Consider the following 20,922-nt stretch of genomic DNA (forward strand, 5'->3'; position numbering starts at 1 on the left):
CTACTTTTCACGGGTGGCACATTTTTCATACTTCCGGTTATTAATAATTAATTTCATCAATTTAATAAGATTTAATCACGGCTATGTTCTCCTCATACTATCTTATTTGGCATCGTTGTCAACTATTTTGTTTGGCAATGGCGTTTGCAACAGACTTTCACTTCATTTTTCACTTTGAAAGCTTCACTATACTTTTATTTTGAAGCCAATCGGAAACACGAATTGATGTGTTACTGCAATTTTTGATTTGTCGTTTTTATTCCTTATTTGACTCATTGTTGTAAATAAAGATCAAATTCAAAACATATAATTTGTACGCTGCGTAAATTTTCGTATCAAATATGTTCATTTACGTAATTATGCATGTGAAGTCAGAATATTACATTCTTGAACGGCCGCTAATCGTTTTTCCCCGACAGATGGCAGCAGAGCAACATCGATGATGCTGTGCTCACTAAAATATCGGCGAAGAAAACTACGTGGTAATATTCTTGCTTTGCTATTGGTTGAGCGTGAAATTTGAAATGCCATCACCGGAGAAGGGAAAAGAACGTCAACAGTGAGGCTTTCTATGAGAAAGCAATGGATAAGAACGCTGCTGCTTACCAGAAAACACTGAACAGTCAGGCCCGGTCAGCTGAAATTGGGCTACACGAATACAGGTAAAAACTTCCAATGATTTCTTGCATAGTTAGAGTGATTAAGGTGGAATGTTTCTGTCAAATCTTGTGACTACCGCATGTCGTTTTGAATGTTATAAATCACGTAATTTTGGTGAGAACTTACTGTCACACTCATCTTCCATTGAAGAAAGTTGGCTCAACACTGTAAAAGCATACTTAGCCGCTTATTTGTTACTTTGGACCACTGAAAGAATCGGTCTGGTCTGGACCGGGCATCTTGACACTGCCTCCAGCTGCTCCACTAAATAAAACAAAGGAATAAACAGCACATAACAGTGTTGTCCTGGCTTCCTTGGTTTTTTCAGGATCTATTTTCAAATCCTATTTTTGTTAGAAATGGACAGAACCACCTGCTCCATCCATATGCAGCTAGGAAACATTCCAAGAACGAGACCAGGAGTGTCCAAAGTGCTGGTTGGGGGCCATTTGCGGTCTGCGGCAGTTTTTTTTTGTTTTTTTTTTTGGCCTGCAGCAAATTGTAAAACTACAATTTAAAGGAAAACTGCACATAAAAAAATACAATCCGCAATCTATGTGAGACATGAACACGTTCTTTCTCTTTTCTGTGTGTTCTAAAGATATAAAAACAGCTAAATAGAGACAGTTAAGAATGCATGAAATGGGATGCAACTATTCTGGCAACAAAGCCTTCCAAAATCTACCAACATTATTGAAGATGGGCAAAATTCCCCAAAAAGTGCCGTTTTCCTTTAAATTATACTTTATATGCACTTTCCATTTAAGAAGACTACAACAATTAACAGCAAAATCGGGAGTAATTTTACAAGAATAAAGTCAGTTATTAAGAGAAAAAAGTTGTCATTTTAAGAGAATAACATTGTAACTTTATGATGATTTTTTTTTCGTAGCAACTTTACATCATTATTAAAACTCATATTATGAGAAACAAAACAACGAATAAAGCTGTCATTTCCTGGAAAGTTGGGTTGTGGGAAAAAATGATAATGTTACAAGAATAAAGTCAAAATATTATTGGAATAAAGTCATATGTACGAGGTGAAAAATTTACAAGTAGAAAGTTGAAATATTTGGGGAAAAACCCCCTGCAGAATTGGCGGGAAAACAGCTGTAATTTTATGAGAGTAAGACGTAAATTATACTTTATATGCACTTTCCATTTAACAAGATTTAACAGCAAAATCAGCAGTAATTTTACTAGAATAAAGTCAGTTATTAAGAGAAAAAAAGTTGTATTTTAATGAGAAAAAGTTGAAATTTTCCGAGAATAAACCTGTAATATTATGGTGAAAAATACTGTAATGTCATTTTAGTAGCATAGAGTTGAAATATTAAAGAAAAAATGCATAAAAAAAATTGAGAAACAAAATAAAGTTGTAATCTTTGAAGAATTAGGTTGGGGGAATGTTATGCAGGAATAAAGTCAAAATATTATGCGAATAAAGTCATAATATTACAAGAAGAACATTTATGAAGATTATTTGAACAAAGTTGAAATTTTTGGTAAACTAAAACAAAACAAAAAAGAACAAAGACCAAGGTCAAGGTCAAATTTATTCATATAGCACATTTCCAACAGTTCAACTGCCCAAAGTGCTTTACAGCACACAAAACTACACAAAATATACCCACTAATAAAAAGTGCAATTAAAAACAAAGTAAATAGACAACAAAATGCAATAGACAAAAAATAATGACACAAATAAAACAGTAAAAAGAGTAAAAACAATGCTCAGGTTAACCTGTGTTAAAATCCAGCTCATTAAAATAAGATTTCAATAAAGATTTAAAATGCTCGAGTATTTGCGTAGATCTAATGTTCAGGGGAAGGCCATTCCAAAGTCTTGGACCTGCCACAGAAGAGGCCCTATTGCCCTGAGATTTCAGATTAGTTCTTGGAGCGGTTAAAAGCATCTGTGAGCGGGACCTCATTGTTCTAGCGGGAACGTAAACAGACAGTAGGTCGGATAAATATGAAGGAGCCACACCATTCAGCGATTTAAAAACCAAGAGAAGAATTTTGAACTGGATGCTGTAAGCAACAGGTAGTCAGGAGGCCAGGACTGGGGTTATATGTGGGGGTTATATGTTCCCGTCTTTTAGTGCCAGTTAACGGGCGGGCAGCTGCGTTTTGAACCAGCCGGAGACGATGTATAGAGGCCCGTCCAAACCACAATACAAGGAATTGTTGTAGTCCACGCGGCAAGTAATAAACAAATGAACAACATGCTCGAAGATGTATACGGGAAGGTACGGTTTCACCGTAGCTAATTGTCTCCAAATGGAAAAAAACAAGATTGGACCACAGCACTCACTTCATACCAAAGTTCATAGTAATAATACGCTTTTTCAACTAAATCACGAAGTTCTAGGAATATATATTTATATATAACTCGTTGGTTTGCAAAATATCAATGTGGCCCTTGTATCGTTTCCATTTTCACTGTGTGGCCCTCGGCGGACACCCCTGAACTAGACTGAAGAGCAAGATGAGCTTTCCATGGCTGGCCGCCCAGACTTCTAATATAAGGAGTAGTTTCCTATTGACACTTGCTATGATCTCTGACGTTTAATACAAATTGTCTTTTATTTCTTAGAATTGTCTTGGTTTTTTATGCTGGTGTGGTGTTTTATCACCACCTTTAATTTACAGCCACATGTTATTGTACAGCGCTTTTGTAAAAATCTGCTTTAAAAAAAAAAAAAAAAAACGGACCTTTTGCCAATACTTCTTCAAGACCAGGGGCCTTACTTGTATAGCTTGCTTACGCACAAAATGGGGCCGAAAAGTTGCGTACGCCGTTTTCCACGCAAAGTATGGCACCTCTGAAAACACAACTTGACGTGAGAATGTGCGCGCCGCTACGCCACCTTGTGTAGTTGGCGTACGCACTTTTTGGAGACATGGCAAAAAGGCAACGCATATTTTAAGTGGTGAAGTGATATCATATGTTAGAAATAAACATGCAATTCATTGTAACATCAGGTTGTCAATTAAATAATTCTAGGGGTTAAGTTTACAAGACAAAGAGACAATATGACCTCGGTGCTCACTTTCTCGCTTTGTTTTGCTCAATTTATCCAAAAAAACAAGACAGTTTTCGTTGCATTTGTCAAGTATGTCATCAATAGCAACAGTAGTTTTTATTTGCGTGGACAGTGTCAGGCTCGTGTGCCTGAACGTCCTCTTTCCTTTCCCACAAATGATGGGGTTTTCTTTTGTTGTGCTTGGAAATAACGTGCATCAGTTCCTCCATAAAATAATGATAATATACCTAATAGTTTGATGGTGTTCATCTCATCATTAAGTTCAATATCTTTAAAGTATCCGTCTGGAATTACAGCAATGAAATTCTGACATACGGTAACTTCATCCGCGTTTTCAGTCATTGCGTCCACCTTTTTAAATGAAACTGATTTTGCTAAGTTTATGTTCATCTAAAATGTTGTATTAATTAGGAAAAATGTACAAAAATGCTGACGAAAAATGGAAACAGACCACTTTTAAGTTCTACCACGGTGCGCCCCGTTCCACTGACGCTGTTGACAGCGGACTCGCTTATCTTCCTCTTGTTATGCCACTGCTGTGTCCTCCAAATTTTCCGTTTTTACGGTAAGTAAAAGTTCCGATTCTTCGTCTTCGGCTTCTCAGCAGCCATGATTCAGAAGAACCGAGCTAAATGCAATCAGGGGTCATTAAATATGGACGCCGCATTCATGAGCCACTTTGCATTGACCAGTGAAGGCGTGGAGAGGGCGTGACGAGAGGTGGAGTTGCGCAAACATATTTGGACGGCAGGCGCAGCGCAAATTGCGTGAATGTGTGTGCACATCACTTTTTTTAATTTAGGTCTGAATATTTTTGTTCGTATGCACATTTTAGGGTTCTGGCGTACGCAGACTTTTAGTCAGATTTCCATGTAACGGCACACGTAATTTCGGTTTGGTTCAGTTTCTTGAAGTGCTCGGTTCTGTTCATTTTCAGCAGGAAAAAAAAGACTTAAAATGCTTTTATTAAAATAAAAAAAAATGCAAACAGAACTTTATTTAAATAAATAAAAATGACCCATTTGGGTGGTATTTGAAATAAATTAGACTAAATTACTAAAAATAATAATAAAATAAACTGTTGTATTTAAACAATTGTTTCAACATTGTGGGGAAATGTAATGGACAGTTACCGTTAAACAGCTTTCGGTTGCGCGTGAAGTCCAACCGTCTGTCGTAAGTCAAATAGCGGACACGTGATAGCACGTTGGCGACATCACTTTTAGCTTTTTCATGAAGTGCAGGCATAACTTTCTGGCTAAAGTGAGGACGTGAGGGTATTTTGTAATGAGGTTGAAGAACTTTAATCATATACAGTCATGGAAAAAAAAAAAGGATTAGACCACCCTTGTTTGTTCATTTTATTGATCCATTTTAATGCCTGGTACAAATAAAGGTACATTTGTTTGGACAAATATAATAATGATAACAAATATAGCTCATAAGAGTTGAATCGAATGCTGAAATCAACAACTTCCATGGTTTTCTTGATAATAACCAAAATCAGTTCTTACATGAATAGCTACAGCATTTTATTGCCAAAAAATGTAAGTCTTATGAGCTAATTTTGCTGTCATTGTTGTATTTGTCCAAACAAAGGTACCTTTACTGCATCAGGCATTAAAATGACCTTCAAAATAAGAGTGCTCTTTGTCACGTTTGTCTAATAGTGTAAACAAAATAAGGGTGTCATTAAACATCTTACATTAATAGCAAGATTGGAATTTCATCTGTGACCACATCTTCCTTAATCACAAGCACGGGCGTTACAGTTTGTTGAAGACTTAGTAGCAATATGTGCTGAGGCTGACATCCCATTAGAAAAGTTAGCTAAGCTATATCCATTTCTCAATTACAGTCAAACCTGTCTTAGCGGCCACCTTTATAGAAGGGCCACCTGCCTATAGCAGCCACTGAAAAATCCCCCCCAGCAAATTTACATGTTATAGACCCTGTGTATAGCAGTCACCTGTCCAACGCAGCCAGCAGCCACCCATTTTGTCTCCCTTGGTCAATATCTGACTGCATATAGCAGCCAAATTACCAACTCAAGTAGAAGCTTCATGCACGAAAAAGTTTTGTTTTTCAATCAATGAAGGCGTCGTGTGTAGACTTTAATTACTGAGTCCTAGCTCAGTCACAATCATTCACAAGATCCACACAAACTGTCAGTTGTTCCACATAAAAAAGCTGTCTTCTTTTGAGCTTGCTATTTCCTGGTCAAACATGTAACTTTAAGAGCATTTGCACCAAAACATTACCGCAAATAAGGATGGGAACAGGACGTGCTCCCAGCGACGCTACAATAAAAAAAAAAAACATATGCTAGCATGCATGCGGCAGCGGGAGCAAAACTGAGTTCGGTTGTACTTAACTGAAGTATTTTATCAGTTATCAGTTATTATTAAGCCTCTAGCTTCCTTTTAGTAAGTAAAAACCTTGGCTATGATTGCACTACATTGTCATGTAGACCTACAAAGTACACTTGGAAGAACAAGAGGTGAATAAATGTATTGCAACTGATGTGAAACTGATGAGGGGTAGGATTAAATAAGCTTTGCTTCTTCCTACTCCTTTTTGGACATGCAAAATTGTGAATTGTACTATGTGATGTGCTACTGTTTCACTCATGCATGTTCAGGATTAAAACCATGAACCATGATAATAACAAGCCTAGTAGTGCTGTACAACTTTTATCAGCAGTCCGCAGTGCCCTCTACTGGTCAACATTATTATTATTATTTTCCCTTTTTTTTAAAATTTATTTCCCTCTCCTGGTCAACATTGAAACTGGACGCCAACCTGTCTATAGCAGCCACTTTTGCAGACTCCCTCTAGTGGCCGCTATAGACAAGTTTGACTGTACTGGACAAAATGGGGCAATGATGAATCGCATCAATAAATGTAAGGATTTTTGCATTTTATTCACAAACCCAAATAGCACACACACTATGCTGGTAAAATAAGTGGGAAAGGTAAAAAAACAACAACATCTGAATTCTAAAAAAATGTAAACAGAAAAAACAGAATTTGGGAAAAAATAAAATGGATTTCATCGGGCCCTAAGAGATTTTGTTTAAAAAAATAATAATAAAAAAAGTCATATTGTAAATCACCCCAAAAATGGATCTCTAACCATGTCAAATCATGTCCTACCCTAAAAGTATTTTTAATGCCCTTTTTTTTTCAATTTTATCTTTTATTGGAAGAACTTTTATTGGATTAGGGACGTGACTCACAGAGGTTTGTTATCAGAGACAAACAATATTGTTGGTCATGCTGTGGAATAAATAGTAAATTCAGCAATACTTTGGTGGCATTACTGTTAATGCTTAGAAGAGTTATTTCCATAATCTTATTCAATCCCACAAATTCATGTTTGTAACAAAAGCTTATTATTATTAAAAAAACAAAACAAAACAAAAAAACAATCTGGATCAGATTGGCAAGACTATAAAAAAAATCAGATTGGAGTCGAAGCCAAAAAATGTGGATCGGAACGTCCCTAGTCCATACTGTTGGAAGGAAGCGTAAGATGAGTATTTCCAGAATAAGAGCTTGACATGGTATGATGGACATGGTATACATTAGGTATGAATGTGAGTGTGAATGGTTGTTTATATGTGCCCTGCGATTGGCTGGCGACCAGTCCAGGGTGTACCCCGCCTGTCGCCCAAAGTCAGCTGGGATAGGCTCCGGCATACCTCCGCAACCCTAAAGAGGAGAAGCGGTATAGATAATGGATGGATGGATGTAACACTGGAATAATAACACTCAAGTCTCATCATCAGGACGTTTCAATCCACAAGCAGGAGCCAGGAAACTGCATCAAGAGGTCAGAGGTCATTTCCTCACGCTAGCTGAGTCATCTTGTCATTTCTTTCTTTCATTCATTCATTTCTTCTAATTGGATGTCATGCAGGAGGTCAAAGGCCGCTGATGGACTCCCGGTTAACGAACCAGATGTCTTCAGAGAGAGAGGTGACTTGTCACTCAGAGGTTCTCGTCATCATCATCATTATAATGATAATTATTGTGATTATTATCACCACTATCAACACGTGGTCTTCTGCCTCAGGCCACAATGGACTTCCCAGCCAAAGCGGCGTCACGCATAACCGTCACCACGTAAGTCACTTTTCAAGACGTCTACAGCTCAAAAGTCGACTCTGGCCCGAGGAAAATGCATTTTGTCCCCCAGGACGTCGCGCTCTGAGACGTCCGGTGCCATCCCCTCCTCCAACGTCACGCTGGTGCCGCAGTACATGAAGGATGCGCTCATGTGTGAAGGATCCGAGCTGTGCTTCGAGGAAGTGCGAGCTCAAAACTTCTTCCAAAAGTTGCAAGAGAAGCTGGAGAGCAAGCAGACAGCAAGCCGTAAGACGTCAAATGACCTTGACGGGGTTTATTCCCTCCCTTGCTGCCTTCTAACTTGTGCTTTCTGGCTGGCAGGAGAGGACAAGGTGAGGAATCAGAACAGAATCGACAGCCTTGCGCTTGAAATGAAACATATCCTGCCGTGCAAGGTGATATCACAACTTGGCATGGGTGTTAATATTATCCTTGCTGTTCACTTCATCCTTCTCCTTCGCAATATTAACTTCATTGAACAAAATGGTTGTCCTCAGCTGCCTGTTCTACCGGAACATTCTCAAAGCTGGTGGCTCCCCACAGCACCCGGCAGCGACACTGCCAGCTCAGAGCAGTTCCATCATGCGTCCATTTTGGCTGAGCAGAGCAAAAGTTTGCCTCAAGACACTTCAGGGGCTGGAGTCAGAATACCACCAGAATCATTGGACGTGCTGCATGGTAGGTTTAAAACATTTAAGACCCCACATGCGGAACAATCCAGACAGACATGGGCAAGCTACAGCCCGCTAAGCTTCTTAATCTGGCACGCCAAACTTTTCCAAATCATTTCTGGGGAAACCTCCAACAGCAAAGCTGTAGCCGGCTGCAGGGCTTGCAATTCCATTTTGAAATGACCGTAAGTCTTGAGCTGTCCAAGCAAGTCTTTCTGAAGCGAGATACTGCATTTTGCGGTGGTATGCGGGTCATTACGGTAATCATAAGGACTGCGTCGCAACAGCTATGTGCATGTATGTAAAGTATGTCACAAAAGTGAGTACACCCCTCAGGTTTGTGCAAATATTTGATCATGTCTTTGCATGGGACAACACAAAAAAAACAAGAAACGACGTACAGCAGTCAGTGTACAGCTTGGATAGCGGTGTAAATTTACCGTCCACTCAAAATAACTCATTTGAAGACCAATTGAAAAATTGATTGACTTGACATTTTGCACTGTTAGATCTAAAAGGGATGGGTTGGATTTTTCGACGTGAGGTTGTATGGCATTCACATTAACAGCGACTTACCCCCCACTTTGTCTCGTGAGCAGAGTTCTGGTCAGATTTCGGTCCCGAGGAACGTCGTTCCAGATAGTTGGTGGGGCCACTTAAGTAAGGAGTTTGGCTTCTCAAAACAATATACCTTCAAAAGTAATAGATTTGCATCACAAAAATGCCTCCTTGAGAAAAATCAGACCTCACAATCGCTCGGCGTTACTTTCTCTCCCGTCGTATCACTGAGCGTCCATTGTCCATCTTTACTTAAGTGTGCCCTCACCAACTAACCGGAACTACTCTATGTTCTTCATCAACGAAATCTGACCAGAACTCAGCTCACGGGACAAAGTGGGGGGGGGGGGGGGGGGGGGGGGGGGGGGGGTGTAAGTCACTGCTGATGCACTACACTGCTGATGGGGCTGTCATACAACTTCATGTCAAAAAATCCAAACTATCCCTTTAAGAAGCTTCTAAGTATAGCTTCAAAATGCAAAACAAATAAAAAAGGGACAAAAAATTAAAGTGAAACAGGGCCATCAAAACTTTAAGAGCATAGCTTGAAAAAAAAACAAACAAACCCGAAATGCACCTAAAATAGAAATAAAATGTTCCAAAAAAAAAAAAGAGCTCAGTAATGAGTAGCGGCGCCATTCTTGTTACTCAGCTGAAAAATAGTTCTGGGCATGCTTGATGCAGCGTTTCCAGGAGGCTCGTGGGAATGTTGCTCCAGGTGGTGAAGATGGCTTCACAGAGGGCATCCGCTGTGTGGAACTGATGGCCATTTTTGTAAACTTCCCTCCCTTGATGCAGGAACAACCTTCATTTGGGCGGAGGATGGTCCCGTATCTTCATGCACGGCCAACTGGTCTGGTTTAAGCTGGTCTTGACATTTTCATCAGCAGTGTATTATTCATACTTTCAACAAAACATCATCTATTTCATGCTATCCACAGGAGATATTGACACTAAACAAAATATAAAGTAAAAATAATGCCATCCACACTAAATATTCACAATTTGGACATTTTACCTGAGATGTGTAGTCACTTTTGTTGTCAGCGGTTTCGACATTAATGGTTGTGAGTTAGTTTGACGGGACAGTAAATTGACACAGTTATCTAAGGTGTACACTGACAACACCCCTGGTTTAGAAGCGCCATCAGAGCCAGCAACGTTGTGTGCGTGTGTGTCAGCGTCACAGGAAGGCAGCGCGAGCGTGTCCCACATCACTCCCAACAACTCACTGGGCTTAGGGCACCCCACTCCATCGTGGGTGCTTCCGTCTCCCACTGTCAACACACGTGAGGCTCTGGGTGAGTTCTTTTCATCTTCACACCTTCTGGAACTTTCTATGCTGCACGGATGTGACCTCATGACATCGTCAGTACGATCTTGTTCCTGAGGTGTGTGTGTGTGTGTGTGTGTGTGTGTGTGGCGCAGATGTCGTCATGGGCATGTTCCAGGCCCCCACGCTCATGGAGGACCCTTCCAACAACATCTCAGCTTTCCTCGCAGGCGGGAAGCCGCTGGATGACGAGCAGGCAACATATGGTAAAAAGTCAGGTGATCCTCGCTTGCGTCTCCTGGCATTAATGGCGCTTCCTTCCACTCAGGCCCCGCCCTGCTCGCCGACGTGAGCGCCTCCCAGCCGTTCACCGTCTACCAGGATGACTGTGACAAAGAAAATGTCACGTAAGAACATTTCACGTAATTGGCATTCAGCGCATAGAAGTGCAGGTGTACCTAATGAAGTGGCTGTGAGTGACAGTCACATGACAAAGGCCTTGTCTTCCCCAGGGCCGCCCCGCCCCATGCTGCGCATAAGAGTAAACCAATCCGAGGCTTGTCTGAGCTCCCGCTGTCCGAGTGGAAAAAGACCAGCGTGAGTGAGGTGCGTGATGATGATGATGATGATGATTGGCAGGAAGTGGAAGTGGTGCTGCTGTGTCCCTGCAGGACAGCCCTCAGGACAAGACGCCTGAGGAGACCACCATGTGGGGCGCTCGCGACAACGTGCTGAGCTGTCTGGCGGCGTGTCCCAACAGCACCGCTGACTTCGCCATGTCGGCGCACTGCATGTCCACGCCGTTCACACACAAAGTTCCCGCCAACATTTTCCAGGACGAAGGTAACGTGTCCCGCTCTCTGCCCGTGCCGCTGGCGTGTCCTCTATGTCCTGATGGGCCGCTTTGTTCTTGTCAGCAGACAACAAGTGCGACGGCACAGAAGCGAATGAAAACGCTTTCATCAGACGTCAACACAAGCTCAGGTTAGCCACGCCCCCCGTCGCTCTTCACTTCCTGTTTAAAGCCTGCTGAATCATGTGACTCCTCCCACAGCCCCATCATGGAGCAGAGTCCGTCTGACGACAAGCCGTCCGAAGCCGCATCCGGTGAGCTTGTGGCTTCCTCAGCGTCACACTGCACCATCGTGGGGGAGCCGCTCTCCACCACCGCCACCGCCGACTGCCACCTGACTGCCTCCACATCCACCATGATGCAGCTCCCGCCGCCTGCCGTGCTGTCCTTCAGGGAGCAGACGCTCGGCCCCTGTGACTCGTCAGCCCCCAGGACCAGTGGACTTCATTGGGGCGTGTCCGCTGACCCGGCACCTCCTGCAGACCCCACCTCTGTCAGGGGGCCGTTTAGCATCCTGAACAATTTAGAACAAGCCAACCAAAAAGCCTGTGACCTTCTCGCAGCGTCAGACTGGCAGCCCGCCCCCCCAACCCAGCCCAACCTGGAAGCTTTCCCGAGTCCAGGTAGGGGCCTGGATGTCTGCATGAGTCCAGAACCCCCATGTGACGTGCCCATGAGCCCGACGCCGCTCACCTTGCATGATGAGCACATGGCGAGCCCGGAAAAAGACTCTGCTCCCAGGACAAGGCTGCTATCAGATCCATGGAGCAGCGACCTCATCTCTGAACTCCTGTCACGTATGAGCCCGCCTCTCAGCTCACACCCGCAATACATCAGCTGGCGGCACAGCCTCCCCAACATCACGCCCAAGATGAGCATCAGCGTGGGTAACGCCGCTACTCTTCTACAAATGATCCATAATGACCTTTGAGAGTCCATTTGAATTAACTGAAATTATGCTTAGCATGGATGCTAACTGTCCCCTCTGACAGGAAACTGGTCTCTGCGTGTGGACCGCGTCCTCGGCAAAGGAGCGTTCGCTACGGTTTATCAGGCCACCAACCCCGAGAGCTCTGAGCAGATGGTGCTGAAGGTAAGAAGGCGTGGAAGACGTGTGGCGTGTTTGCTGTCGCGTGCTCGCTGATGTTTGCCATCCACAGGTGCAGAAACCATCCAATCCCTGGGAGTTTTACATCAACACTCAGCTGGACGCTCGCCTGACACCGCACACGCGCCACCTGTACAGCCGCGTCCACTCTGCTCACCTTTTCACCAACGGCAGCATTCTGATGGCTGACCTGCATCACTACGGCACCCTGCTGGTACACCTTCACACCAGCACCCCTGCCATCTTTTGTTAGGGGCGTCCTCCCCTCTCACTTCTTGTGTGACCCCCCTCACCCTCAGAACGCCATCAACATGTACAAGCAACTCGGCGAGAAGGTCATGCCCCAGCCTCTCGTCATCTACTTCACCATCTGCATCCTGCGTATCATGGAAGAACTGCACGCCGTTCGCATCATCCACGCTGACGTCAAGCCCGACAACTTCATGCTGGCACACAAGTATGTACCTGTATGCTACCGCAGCATGGACACACATCCACATACGTGTCACACAATGTAAACTACATCAAAACACATACACTTCTCATCAAAATTTTAAGACCAATTGCAAGAATTTACATTTTGCACTGTTGGATCTTCTAAGTTGAGCTGTTCTAAAGTGCAAAAAACGAGAAATGGGAACGAGAGAAGACATTGACATAATCAATATATTGGCAACCATCATTAAAGTGAAATAGGCTGTTCATCAGCTGATCAAACCTTTTAAGCCCGCAGCCTTTAAAAGGCAAAATATGTGGATTGAATGTGATTTAGTGTCAGGTCACACTCTCATGATCTCTTGATGGCAAAGGCAAAAAAAGCTTTGAACGCGGTGGGATTATTAAGCTGCATAAGCAAAGCCTCTCGAAGGGCGCCATTGCTGCTGAGGTTGGACTCGGTAAGACAGTCTCTTGAAACTTCTTCAAACATCAAACGTCAAGTGGTAGACCCAAAGAAATGTCACCGGCCCTGAGCTGGCGGATCCTATTGGCTGCCCATCAAGACACTGGACCATCCTCGGCCCAAATGAAGGTCGTTACTGGTGCCGAGTGCAGTCCAATAACCATCAGACGGCATCTGCTACGGAAGCCTTTTAAGAAGAAAAAAGGTCTTTCAAATGCTCAGTTCCAGACAGTGGATGCCCTCCATGAAGCCATCTTCACCACCTGGAGCAACATTCCCACTAGCCTTCAGGAAACGCTGGCATCAAGCATGCCCAAACCCATGTTTCAGCTGATGAACAAGAATGGCGCAGCTACTCATTAATGACTCCTTTCTTCAACGTTTTATTTCTATTTTGGGGGGGAGGGGTCTTGGTGGGGGGGTTTCAGCTATGGTCAATGAACAGCTGATGAACAGCCTATTTCACTTAAATGCTTGCTTGCAATAAATGTATTAAATTCCTAAATTAAACTTTTATGTCTCCGCATTGTTTTTGTGTTTGAAGCTCGACTTAGAAGCTTTTTAAGAACAGTGCAAAATGTGAATTCTTGCCATTTTTCAATTATTTTTTTTTACGTTTTTGTGTGTGTGTGTTGAAAAATTGCTAGAATTTGCATTTTGCACATTTGGATCTTTAATAAGGTAAAAAATTATTAAATATTAGTCAATGAAAACACAATTGAACACAAAATGCAGTTATTAAATGAAACTTTTTCTTATTAAGGGAGAAAACACATCCAAACCTGCCTGGTCTTGTGCAAAAAAGTGATTGCCCCCTAAACCTAATAACTGGTTGGGCCCCCCCTTAGCAGCAACAACTACAATCAAGCATTTGTGATAACTTGTAATGCGTGTCTTACAGCGCTGTGGAGGAATTTTGTCCCACTCATCTTTGCAGAATTGTTGTCATTCAGCCACATTGGAGGTTTTTCCAGCATGAAGCGCCTTTTTAAGGTCATGCCACAGCATCTCAATAGGATTCAGGTCAGGACTTTGACTAGGCCTCTCCAAAGTCTTCATTTTGTTTTTCTTCAACGATTCAGAGGTGGACTTGCGGGTGTGTTTTGGATCATTGTCCTGCTGCAGAACCCAAGTTGGTTTCAGCTTGAGGTCACCAACAGATGACCAGACATTCTCCTTCAAGATTTCTTGGTAGACAGCAGAATTCATGGTTCCATTTATCACAGCAAGTCTTCCAGGTCCTGAAGCAGCAAAACAGCCCCAGACCATCACACTACCACCACCACATTTTACTGTTGGTATGATGTTCTTTTTCTGAAATTCGCCATTTTACGCCAGATGTAATGGAACAGGGCCACCGCACGGTGGTCTAGTGGTTAGCATGTTGGCCACGCAGTCACAGTCAGGAGATCGGGAAGACCTGAGTTCGAATCTCTGTTGGGTATTTCTGTGTGGAGTTTGCATGTTCTCCCCATGTGTGCGTGCGTTTTCTCCAGGTACTGCGGTTTCCTCCAACATTCCAAAAACATGCCTGTTAGGTTAATTGGCGACTCTAAACTGTCCATAATTGTCCAATTGTCCATAGGTATGAATTCTGAGTGTGAATGATTGTTTGTCTATGTGCCCTGCAATTGGCTGGCGACCAGTCTAGGGTGTGCCCCGCCTGTCACCCGACGTCAGCTAGGATAGGCTCCTGCATACCTCTGCGACCTTAATGAGGACAAACGGCATAGAAAATGGATGAATGTAATGGGACACACACCTTCTACTTTTGTTTCGTCAGACCACAGATTATTTTCCCAAAGGTCTTGGGGATCATTGAGATGTTTTTTGGCAAAGTTGTGACGAGCCTTAATGTTCTTTTTGTTCAGCAGTGGTTTTGGTCTTGGAACTCTGGCATGCAGGCTGTTTTTACCCACTTTTGTAACCTCTTGGATGAGTCGTTGGCCGGCGACTCGTGAGAAGGTTCACCACCTATTAGATGTTTTCGCTATTTGTGGATAATGGCTCTCACTGTGGTTCACTGGAGTCCCAAAGCTTTAGAAATGGATTTATAACCTTTGCCAGACTGATGGATGTCACTGATCTGTACTAATAAGTCTGGATACACCATTGGTCAATGACTTGTGAAGCCACGCGGCCGCCATATTACCACTCACAAGAAACACTTCTCGGACAATGACTTATGTCAGAACTTGTGAGTTGTTAAGTCTGTTGTTAGTTTGTTACCCACTCACACTCACACAACAGGTGTGCTTGAGCTTAGTCATAAGGACTCGGGTATGATCATTTTTTAAAATTCTGTCGATATCATACCATACCTGAGTCATAACGGCTTTAATACGGGGCTGTGGGGATATGTAAACAAACAACCGCGACTAGACTACTATATAATTTGCGGTTGCTTGCAAATATAAAAAAATACGTGTTTTTTTTTTGTTTACCCGAATTTAAAATGAACCACCATATGGAGACAATGTTTATATATTATTACATATTATATTCCATATTATTCCTGTGTTTTTTGTTAAGATATATTTCTATATCAGAAAAGAAGTTATTTCTATTTCATAACACAAACAAAAAAAAATCAGCAAAATGTTAAATGATTTTAAAACTTGTCCAAAGTCACTCTCTTTTATGATTCATATTTTGTACAGATGAGAGCATAGTGAATTGGATGAAAGTAAGAAAAAAAAGTAAAGGATCATGACCATGGATTTTAGTGGCAAAAAGGGATGGGATATGCAGTTAAAATTAAAATCTCTTTCTAGAGGAGTAAAACTATGCATTGCTATAGGGGAGTGCTGAGCCAGGGTCCAGAGTAGAATTTTGTCCTAAAGGCAATGAGAATTGGAAGGGGAAAAAGTACATTTAATATAGCCAAAGATGGAGAATAACGTATCAAATCGTTTTTAAGGGACGAAGGTTGCGTTACTTGAAGGAATGAGAGAATCTCCCCGCTTTTTAATTTAAAATATAGATGTTCTGCGAACCTCTTCATCTGCTTTGTGCACTATGTACGCTGTGCCAATGTACAGTAGTCTGCTACTAACGAGATGTGAGTGGTAAGATGGCCTCTCTGTGGCTTCAGCGGCTTGCACGGGCGCGTGCGACGTATGGTCTATGCAGACTTAGTACAGATCCGTGATAGATGTCAACTAATCTCAGTTAAGTTATGTTTTAACAAGGAGCCAATCACTTTGTCAATAAAAAGGGTCATTTTAAAAACCGCATTTTGTGTTCAGCTGTGTTGTCACTGACTAATATTTAAATTTAACGATCACAAACATTTAAGTGTGACAAACATGCAAAAAAATTAAAAATCAGGAAGGGAGCAAACACTTTTTCACACCAGTGTGCGTGCGTGCGCGCGCGCATGCGTGTGTGTGTGTGTAATAAATGCTTATGTAAATACTTATTACATACTGCACATGAAATAGTACACTGTATAAACAAGAAACACGTTTTTTTTGCTCAGGTTCTTGGAGAACAAGTTTGAGTGTGAGAACTTGGAGCAGGGTCTGGTTCTCATCGACTTGGGTCAAAGTATCGACATGGAACTTTTCCCAGAGGGGACGGCTTTCACTGCCAGGTGTCTGACGTCAGGATTCCAATGCACGGAGATGCTCAACGGGAAACCCTGGAACTACCAGGTGATTGCATGACTACTATTTACTTCATTCCGAGAAGACTGTGTGAACGTCATCTCGTGGTGTCATCGTTTAACGCAGGATTCACCAACACGGTCCCCCACGACCACATGAGGCGCCTGCAAGCCTGCTTTTCATTCAGGTTTTCAGTTAATGTGAGAACACTAGAATGCATTCGGAAATACAAAATGTCAGTGTGGATACAAGCATTTTGTTCGGGTAATTCGGTTTGTTTGTTTGTTTGAAATAAGCTATGAAATTTTTTTCATTTTTTTAAAAGTAGCTCTCACAAGAAAAACACTGCTCTGACGTGTGTGTGTGTGTGTGTTGCCAGACGGACTACTTTGGGATCGCAGGCACGGTGCACTGCATGCTGTTTGGGACGTACATGCAGGTGGTGAACGAAGGCGGCGTGTGGAGGACCACCGCCGTGTTTCGAAGGTACTTCCTGTGCACCTTGCACATTTATTAGCGCTTGCTAGCTCACCATCCCAACTTAAACGTGAGCATTCTTTCTTCTCCCAGAAACCCTCACAGCGAGATGTGGCTGGACTTGTTCCACACGCTGCTCAACATTCCCGACTGCAGCCCGCTGGCGAGCCTGAGCACCCTCCGCCACCACCTGGAGTCCGTCCTGCAGGACAACTACAGCAGCAAGATGGCATCACTGAAGAGCCGCCTGGTGGTTCTCCTGCTGGAGAGCATCAAGGCCGCTCGCAGATGACCAAACACCTCCACCCCCACATCCACCAATCCGCACACAGCCTGCCTCCCGTGTTACGCCCCCCAGTGACTTTTTAGTGGAGTTGATGAGTAAGTGTTATGATCTTCTGGTGTTGGACGGAGAAAACAATAAAGACAAACAAACAATAGCGCTTGGTGTCCTCAGTCTGACCTGCAGGTGGCGCCACAGACACATGCACGTGGGCATGTTCAGACAGGCTGCATTTTTTCATTTCCACACCTTTCGTGATGGCTTCAGGTGCAGTGGTTATTGTCATTATTCCACACCAGCTGTTGCTCGTGGAAAGGTTCTGTCTGCCTTTGCAAAGACGAACGTCTCCGCGAGGTGGCAAGTTTCATCAGCTGTGTTGTAAACTCTGCAACGTCTGGGAGGGAAGATAAGTAGCAATCGGACAAAGCAGTTTTCCCAGTGGCACATGAATGCAGCACAGGGCAGGTACTCCAAACAAGAGTCATGGACGCTGGAGGTTTGTCGGACCAACTTGTGACAGCTGCCTGCAAGGATGCAGACCCCGCCACCAAGGTTTCGCTTCACTGGACCACACTTGAGCTGGAAGTTAAAATGCTGTGTTTGGTTCTGATTAGGCGTGCAGGACCCATCTCTGTGCTGCACTGCTAACGCTACACGCTAGAATGACAAGATGACGAAACCACTAAAGAACCATGAGAACTTTTTTAACACAACTTATGTGCAGGACTACATGATGCAGCAGACCATGCTGAGGGTCAAGGATCCCGCTCGCTCCCTGGACTTCTACACCCGCGTCCTGGGCCTGACGTGAGTCCAAAGAACTTTAGTGCTGCTCCTGCCACACAGCGCTTCAAACCCTGTGTGTGTGTGTGTGTGTGTGTGTGTGCGTCAGGCTGCTGCAGAAGATCGACTTCCCCTCCGTGCGCTTCAGTTTGTACTTCCTGGGCTACGAGGACAAAGCCGATATTCCAGCCGATATCCGGGAGAGGACGGCGTGGACGTTTTCCCGCCGAGGGACTTTGGAGTTGACACAGTAAGGCGTCCTTCTCCTCTCATGCTTTCTTTGCGATAAACGAGGCAGCAGAACAGTGGCGGATCTACGCTGGAGGTTTGATTTTGTAAGTGTGTGTGTGTGTGTGTGTGTGTGTCAGTAACTGGGGTTCTGAACAGGACGCAAGCTTGTCTTATCACAACGGCAACAGCGACCCCCTCGGCTACGGTGAGAATTGCAGCTGCTTGTCAGAATGCAACTTTCTGTCACGTGACGTCGTCCTCACGCGTGTTGTTTCGTTAAAGGTCACATTGGCATCGCGGTGCCTGACGTTCGCGCCGCTTGTCAATACTTTGAATCCCAAGGAGTGACTTTCATCAAAAAAGTGGACTCAGGTGAGCACTCGTCCATCTGAAGACAACATGGACGTCCTAGTGGACATGAAGTGTTTTCCTTGTAGGGAAGAGGAAAGGACTGGCCTTCATTCAGGATCCTGATGGCTACTGGATCGAGATCCTAAGTCCCCACAAGATGGCGCCCTTGATGTCACCTTAACGCTAAGAGGTCGACGTTGATGACACGGTTGTTGTCATGGTGACTGGCCATACAATAATTTGTACACAATAATATTAAGGAATCGTCATATTTGATATCTTGAATAAACAAATGTGTTAAACACAAACGCCATTTTGTTTTTCTCTTAGCAGTTAGTGTAGGTAGGGGCGGAGCTTATGTAGGAATACCTGCACTCGACTCTCCTTCGGTGGAAAGTAGTGATGTGTGATACCACTGATTTCGTTTCATATCCGATATTGAATAGATTCAGGCTGGTACCCATCCGATACTTCAAAATTGCAAATTCACCTAATGCGTCTGGTAAACTTTAAAAAGTTGTGTATATCATAGCATAAATAATACAATAATTTAATTAATTGATGCATTTAAATTATGAATTTAAATAAATTAGTAATTTAATAATAAATTTAAGTAAGTTATTTATTTTAAGTATAGCCCAAAAGTATATTGAGGTAGCAGGGCGATTTGCAACATTGCCAATTAGCGTGGCAATACAACAGAAAAAAACAGGACAAAGTCATATAAAATATGTAAGCATTTTGAAATGCCGTTTGACGACCCTGCACCGCCTGAAGATCTAGTGTTCCACTGAATGAAAAAGCATCCCAGATCATGATGGACCCCCCTCCACTGTGCCGGGTAGAAAACATCTCAGGTGGGATCTCCTTGTCATGCCAGTAACGTTGGAAGCCATCTGGACCGTCAAGGTTACATTTTTCTCATCAGAGAATAAAACTTTTTTCCACCTTTCAATGTCCCGTGTTTGATGCGCCCTGGCAAAGTCTAAATGGGCAATTTTGTGGTGTTGAAGGAGACGAGGTCTTTGAATTTGTTTGTTTTTTAAACCCTTTTCCCGCAGATGCCGTCTGATGGTTATTGTGCTGCAGTCGGCACCAGTAAGGGCCTTAATGTGGGTGGAAGACCGCCCTGTGTCTTGATGGACAGCCAATTGGATCCTCCGGTTCAGCGCAGGTGTGATTTTTTTGGGTCTACCACTTGACTTTTGTTCCATAATGCTCAGGATCTTTCAAAAAATTTATAATGACTGATTTACTGCTCCCAACCTCAGCAGCAATGGCACGCTGAGAGAGGCTTTGCTTATGCAGCTTGACAATCCGACCACGTTCAAAAAGACAAAGCCTGTTTGCTTTAGCCATCAGGAGGGCATGACAGTGTGATTGCCTGACAGAAAATGAACATTTTGAGCAGATTTTGGCTTTTATAGCCTGTGGTCTTAAACTTTTGATCAACTGATAAACAGCCTATTTCAGTTTAATTATTGTTTTCAATAAATTACTTTTTCAAAAATGTTTTTTGTCTCACTCCTTCTTCTTGTTTTTGCATATTGTAGCTCTACTTAAAACCTCATTAAGATCCAAATGTGCAAAATGCAAATTCTAGCAATTTTTCAACTGGTCTTAAGATTTTGATCAGGAGTGTATATAAGTGTATTTCAAGAAAAATTCTCAGCATCTCAGTGTGTGATATAGGTGAAAAAGGCCATTATTCGTATGAACTTTGCTCGTTTTGTCCCCCATTTTTTAATTGTTCAAATATTTTTTTCATAAATAATCTTTGTACATTTTTGTCTCATTATATTTTGACTTTATTCCTATAACTTTTTTCCCCAACCTTATTTACCCCCCTAATCCTTACTTTTGTTTTTGATAATATTACAACGTTGAAAAAATAACAGATGTTTTCTTTTATATTTTAATTCTTTGCTACTTAAATTACATTATTTTTCTTTATACTTTATTCTTGGAAAATTTAGTATTTTTT

The 20,922-nt window shown here is 42.8% G+C and overlaps 1 protein-coding gene across 4 annotated transcripts; it reads left to right on the forward strand.

Annotated features, from left to right (window-relative positions):
• Nucleotides 1–534: 534 nt before the first annotated feature.
• Nucleotides 535–17,708, forward strand: bub1 (BUB1 mitotic checkpoint serine/threonine kinase). 4 transcript variants are annotated; one of them, XM_054761848.1, is made up of 20 exons: nt 535–662; nt 7,502–7,545; nt 7,633–7,691; nt 7,789–7,838; nt 7,912–8,087; nt 8,163–8,236; nt 8,339–8,519; nt 10,252–10,371; nt 10,499–10,609; nt 10,672–10,750; nt 10,856–10,949; nt 11,015–11,186; nt 11,261–11,327; nt 11,398–12,083; nt 12,189–12,289; nt 12,357–12,518; nt 12,604–12,761; nt 16,687–16,861; nt 17,193–17,299; nt 17,384–17,708. In XM_054761848.1, the coding sequence occupies exons 1-20, from the start codon at nt 583–585 to the stop codon at nt 17,580–17,582; spliced, it is 2,895 nt and encodes a 964-aa protein (XP_054617823.1). In that variant the 5' UTR covers nt 535–582; the 3' UTR covers nt 17,583–17,708. The 4 variants fall into 4 exon arrangements, with proteins under 4 accessions (XP_054617823.1, XP_054617820.1, XP_054617821.1 ...); XM_054761845.1 differs by having other exon boundaries at nt 8,163–8,519; XM_054761846.1 differs by having other exon boundaries at nt 8,163–8,519; nt 11,264–11,327.
• The last annotated feature ends 3,214 nt before the right edge of the window (nt 17,709–20,922 follow it).

The sequence above is a fragment of the Dunckerocampus dactyliophorus genome, chromosome 19 (assembly GCF_027744805.1).
Source record: "Dunckerocampus dactyliophorus isolate RoL2022-P2 chromosome 19, RoL_Ddac_1.1, whole genome shotgun sequence".
Classification (NCBI taxonomy): Eukaryota; Metazoa; Chordata; class Actinopteri; order Syngnathiformes; family Syngnathidae; genus Dunckerocampus; species Dunckerocampus dactyliophorus.

Bases quoted from the DNA above. Each gene is read 5' to 3' on its own strand.
- bub1 (XM_054761845.1), top strand. From the start codon at position 583: ATGGATAAGAACGCTGCTGCTTACCAGAAAACACTGAACAGTCAGGCC. The intron at 663-7,501 runs GTAAAAACTTCC...TCTCATCATCAG, and splicing joins ATTGGGCTACACGAATACAG to GACGTTTCAATCCACAAGCA. The intron at 12,084-12,188 runs GTAACGCCGCTA...CCCCTCTGACAG, and splicing joins CAAGATGAGCATCAGCGTGG to GAAACTGGTCTCTGCGTGTG.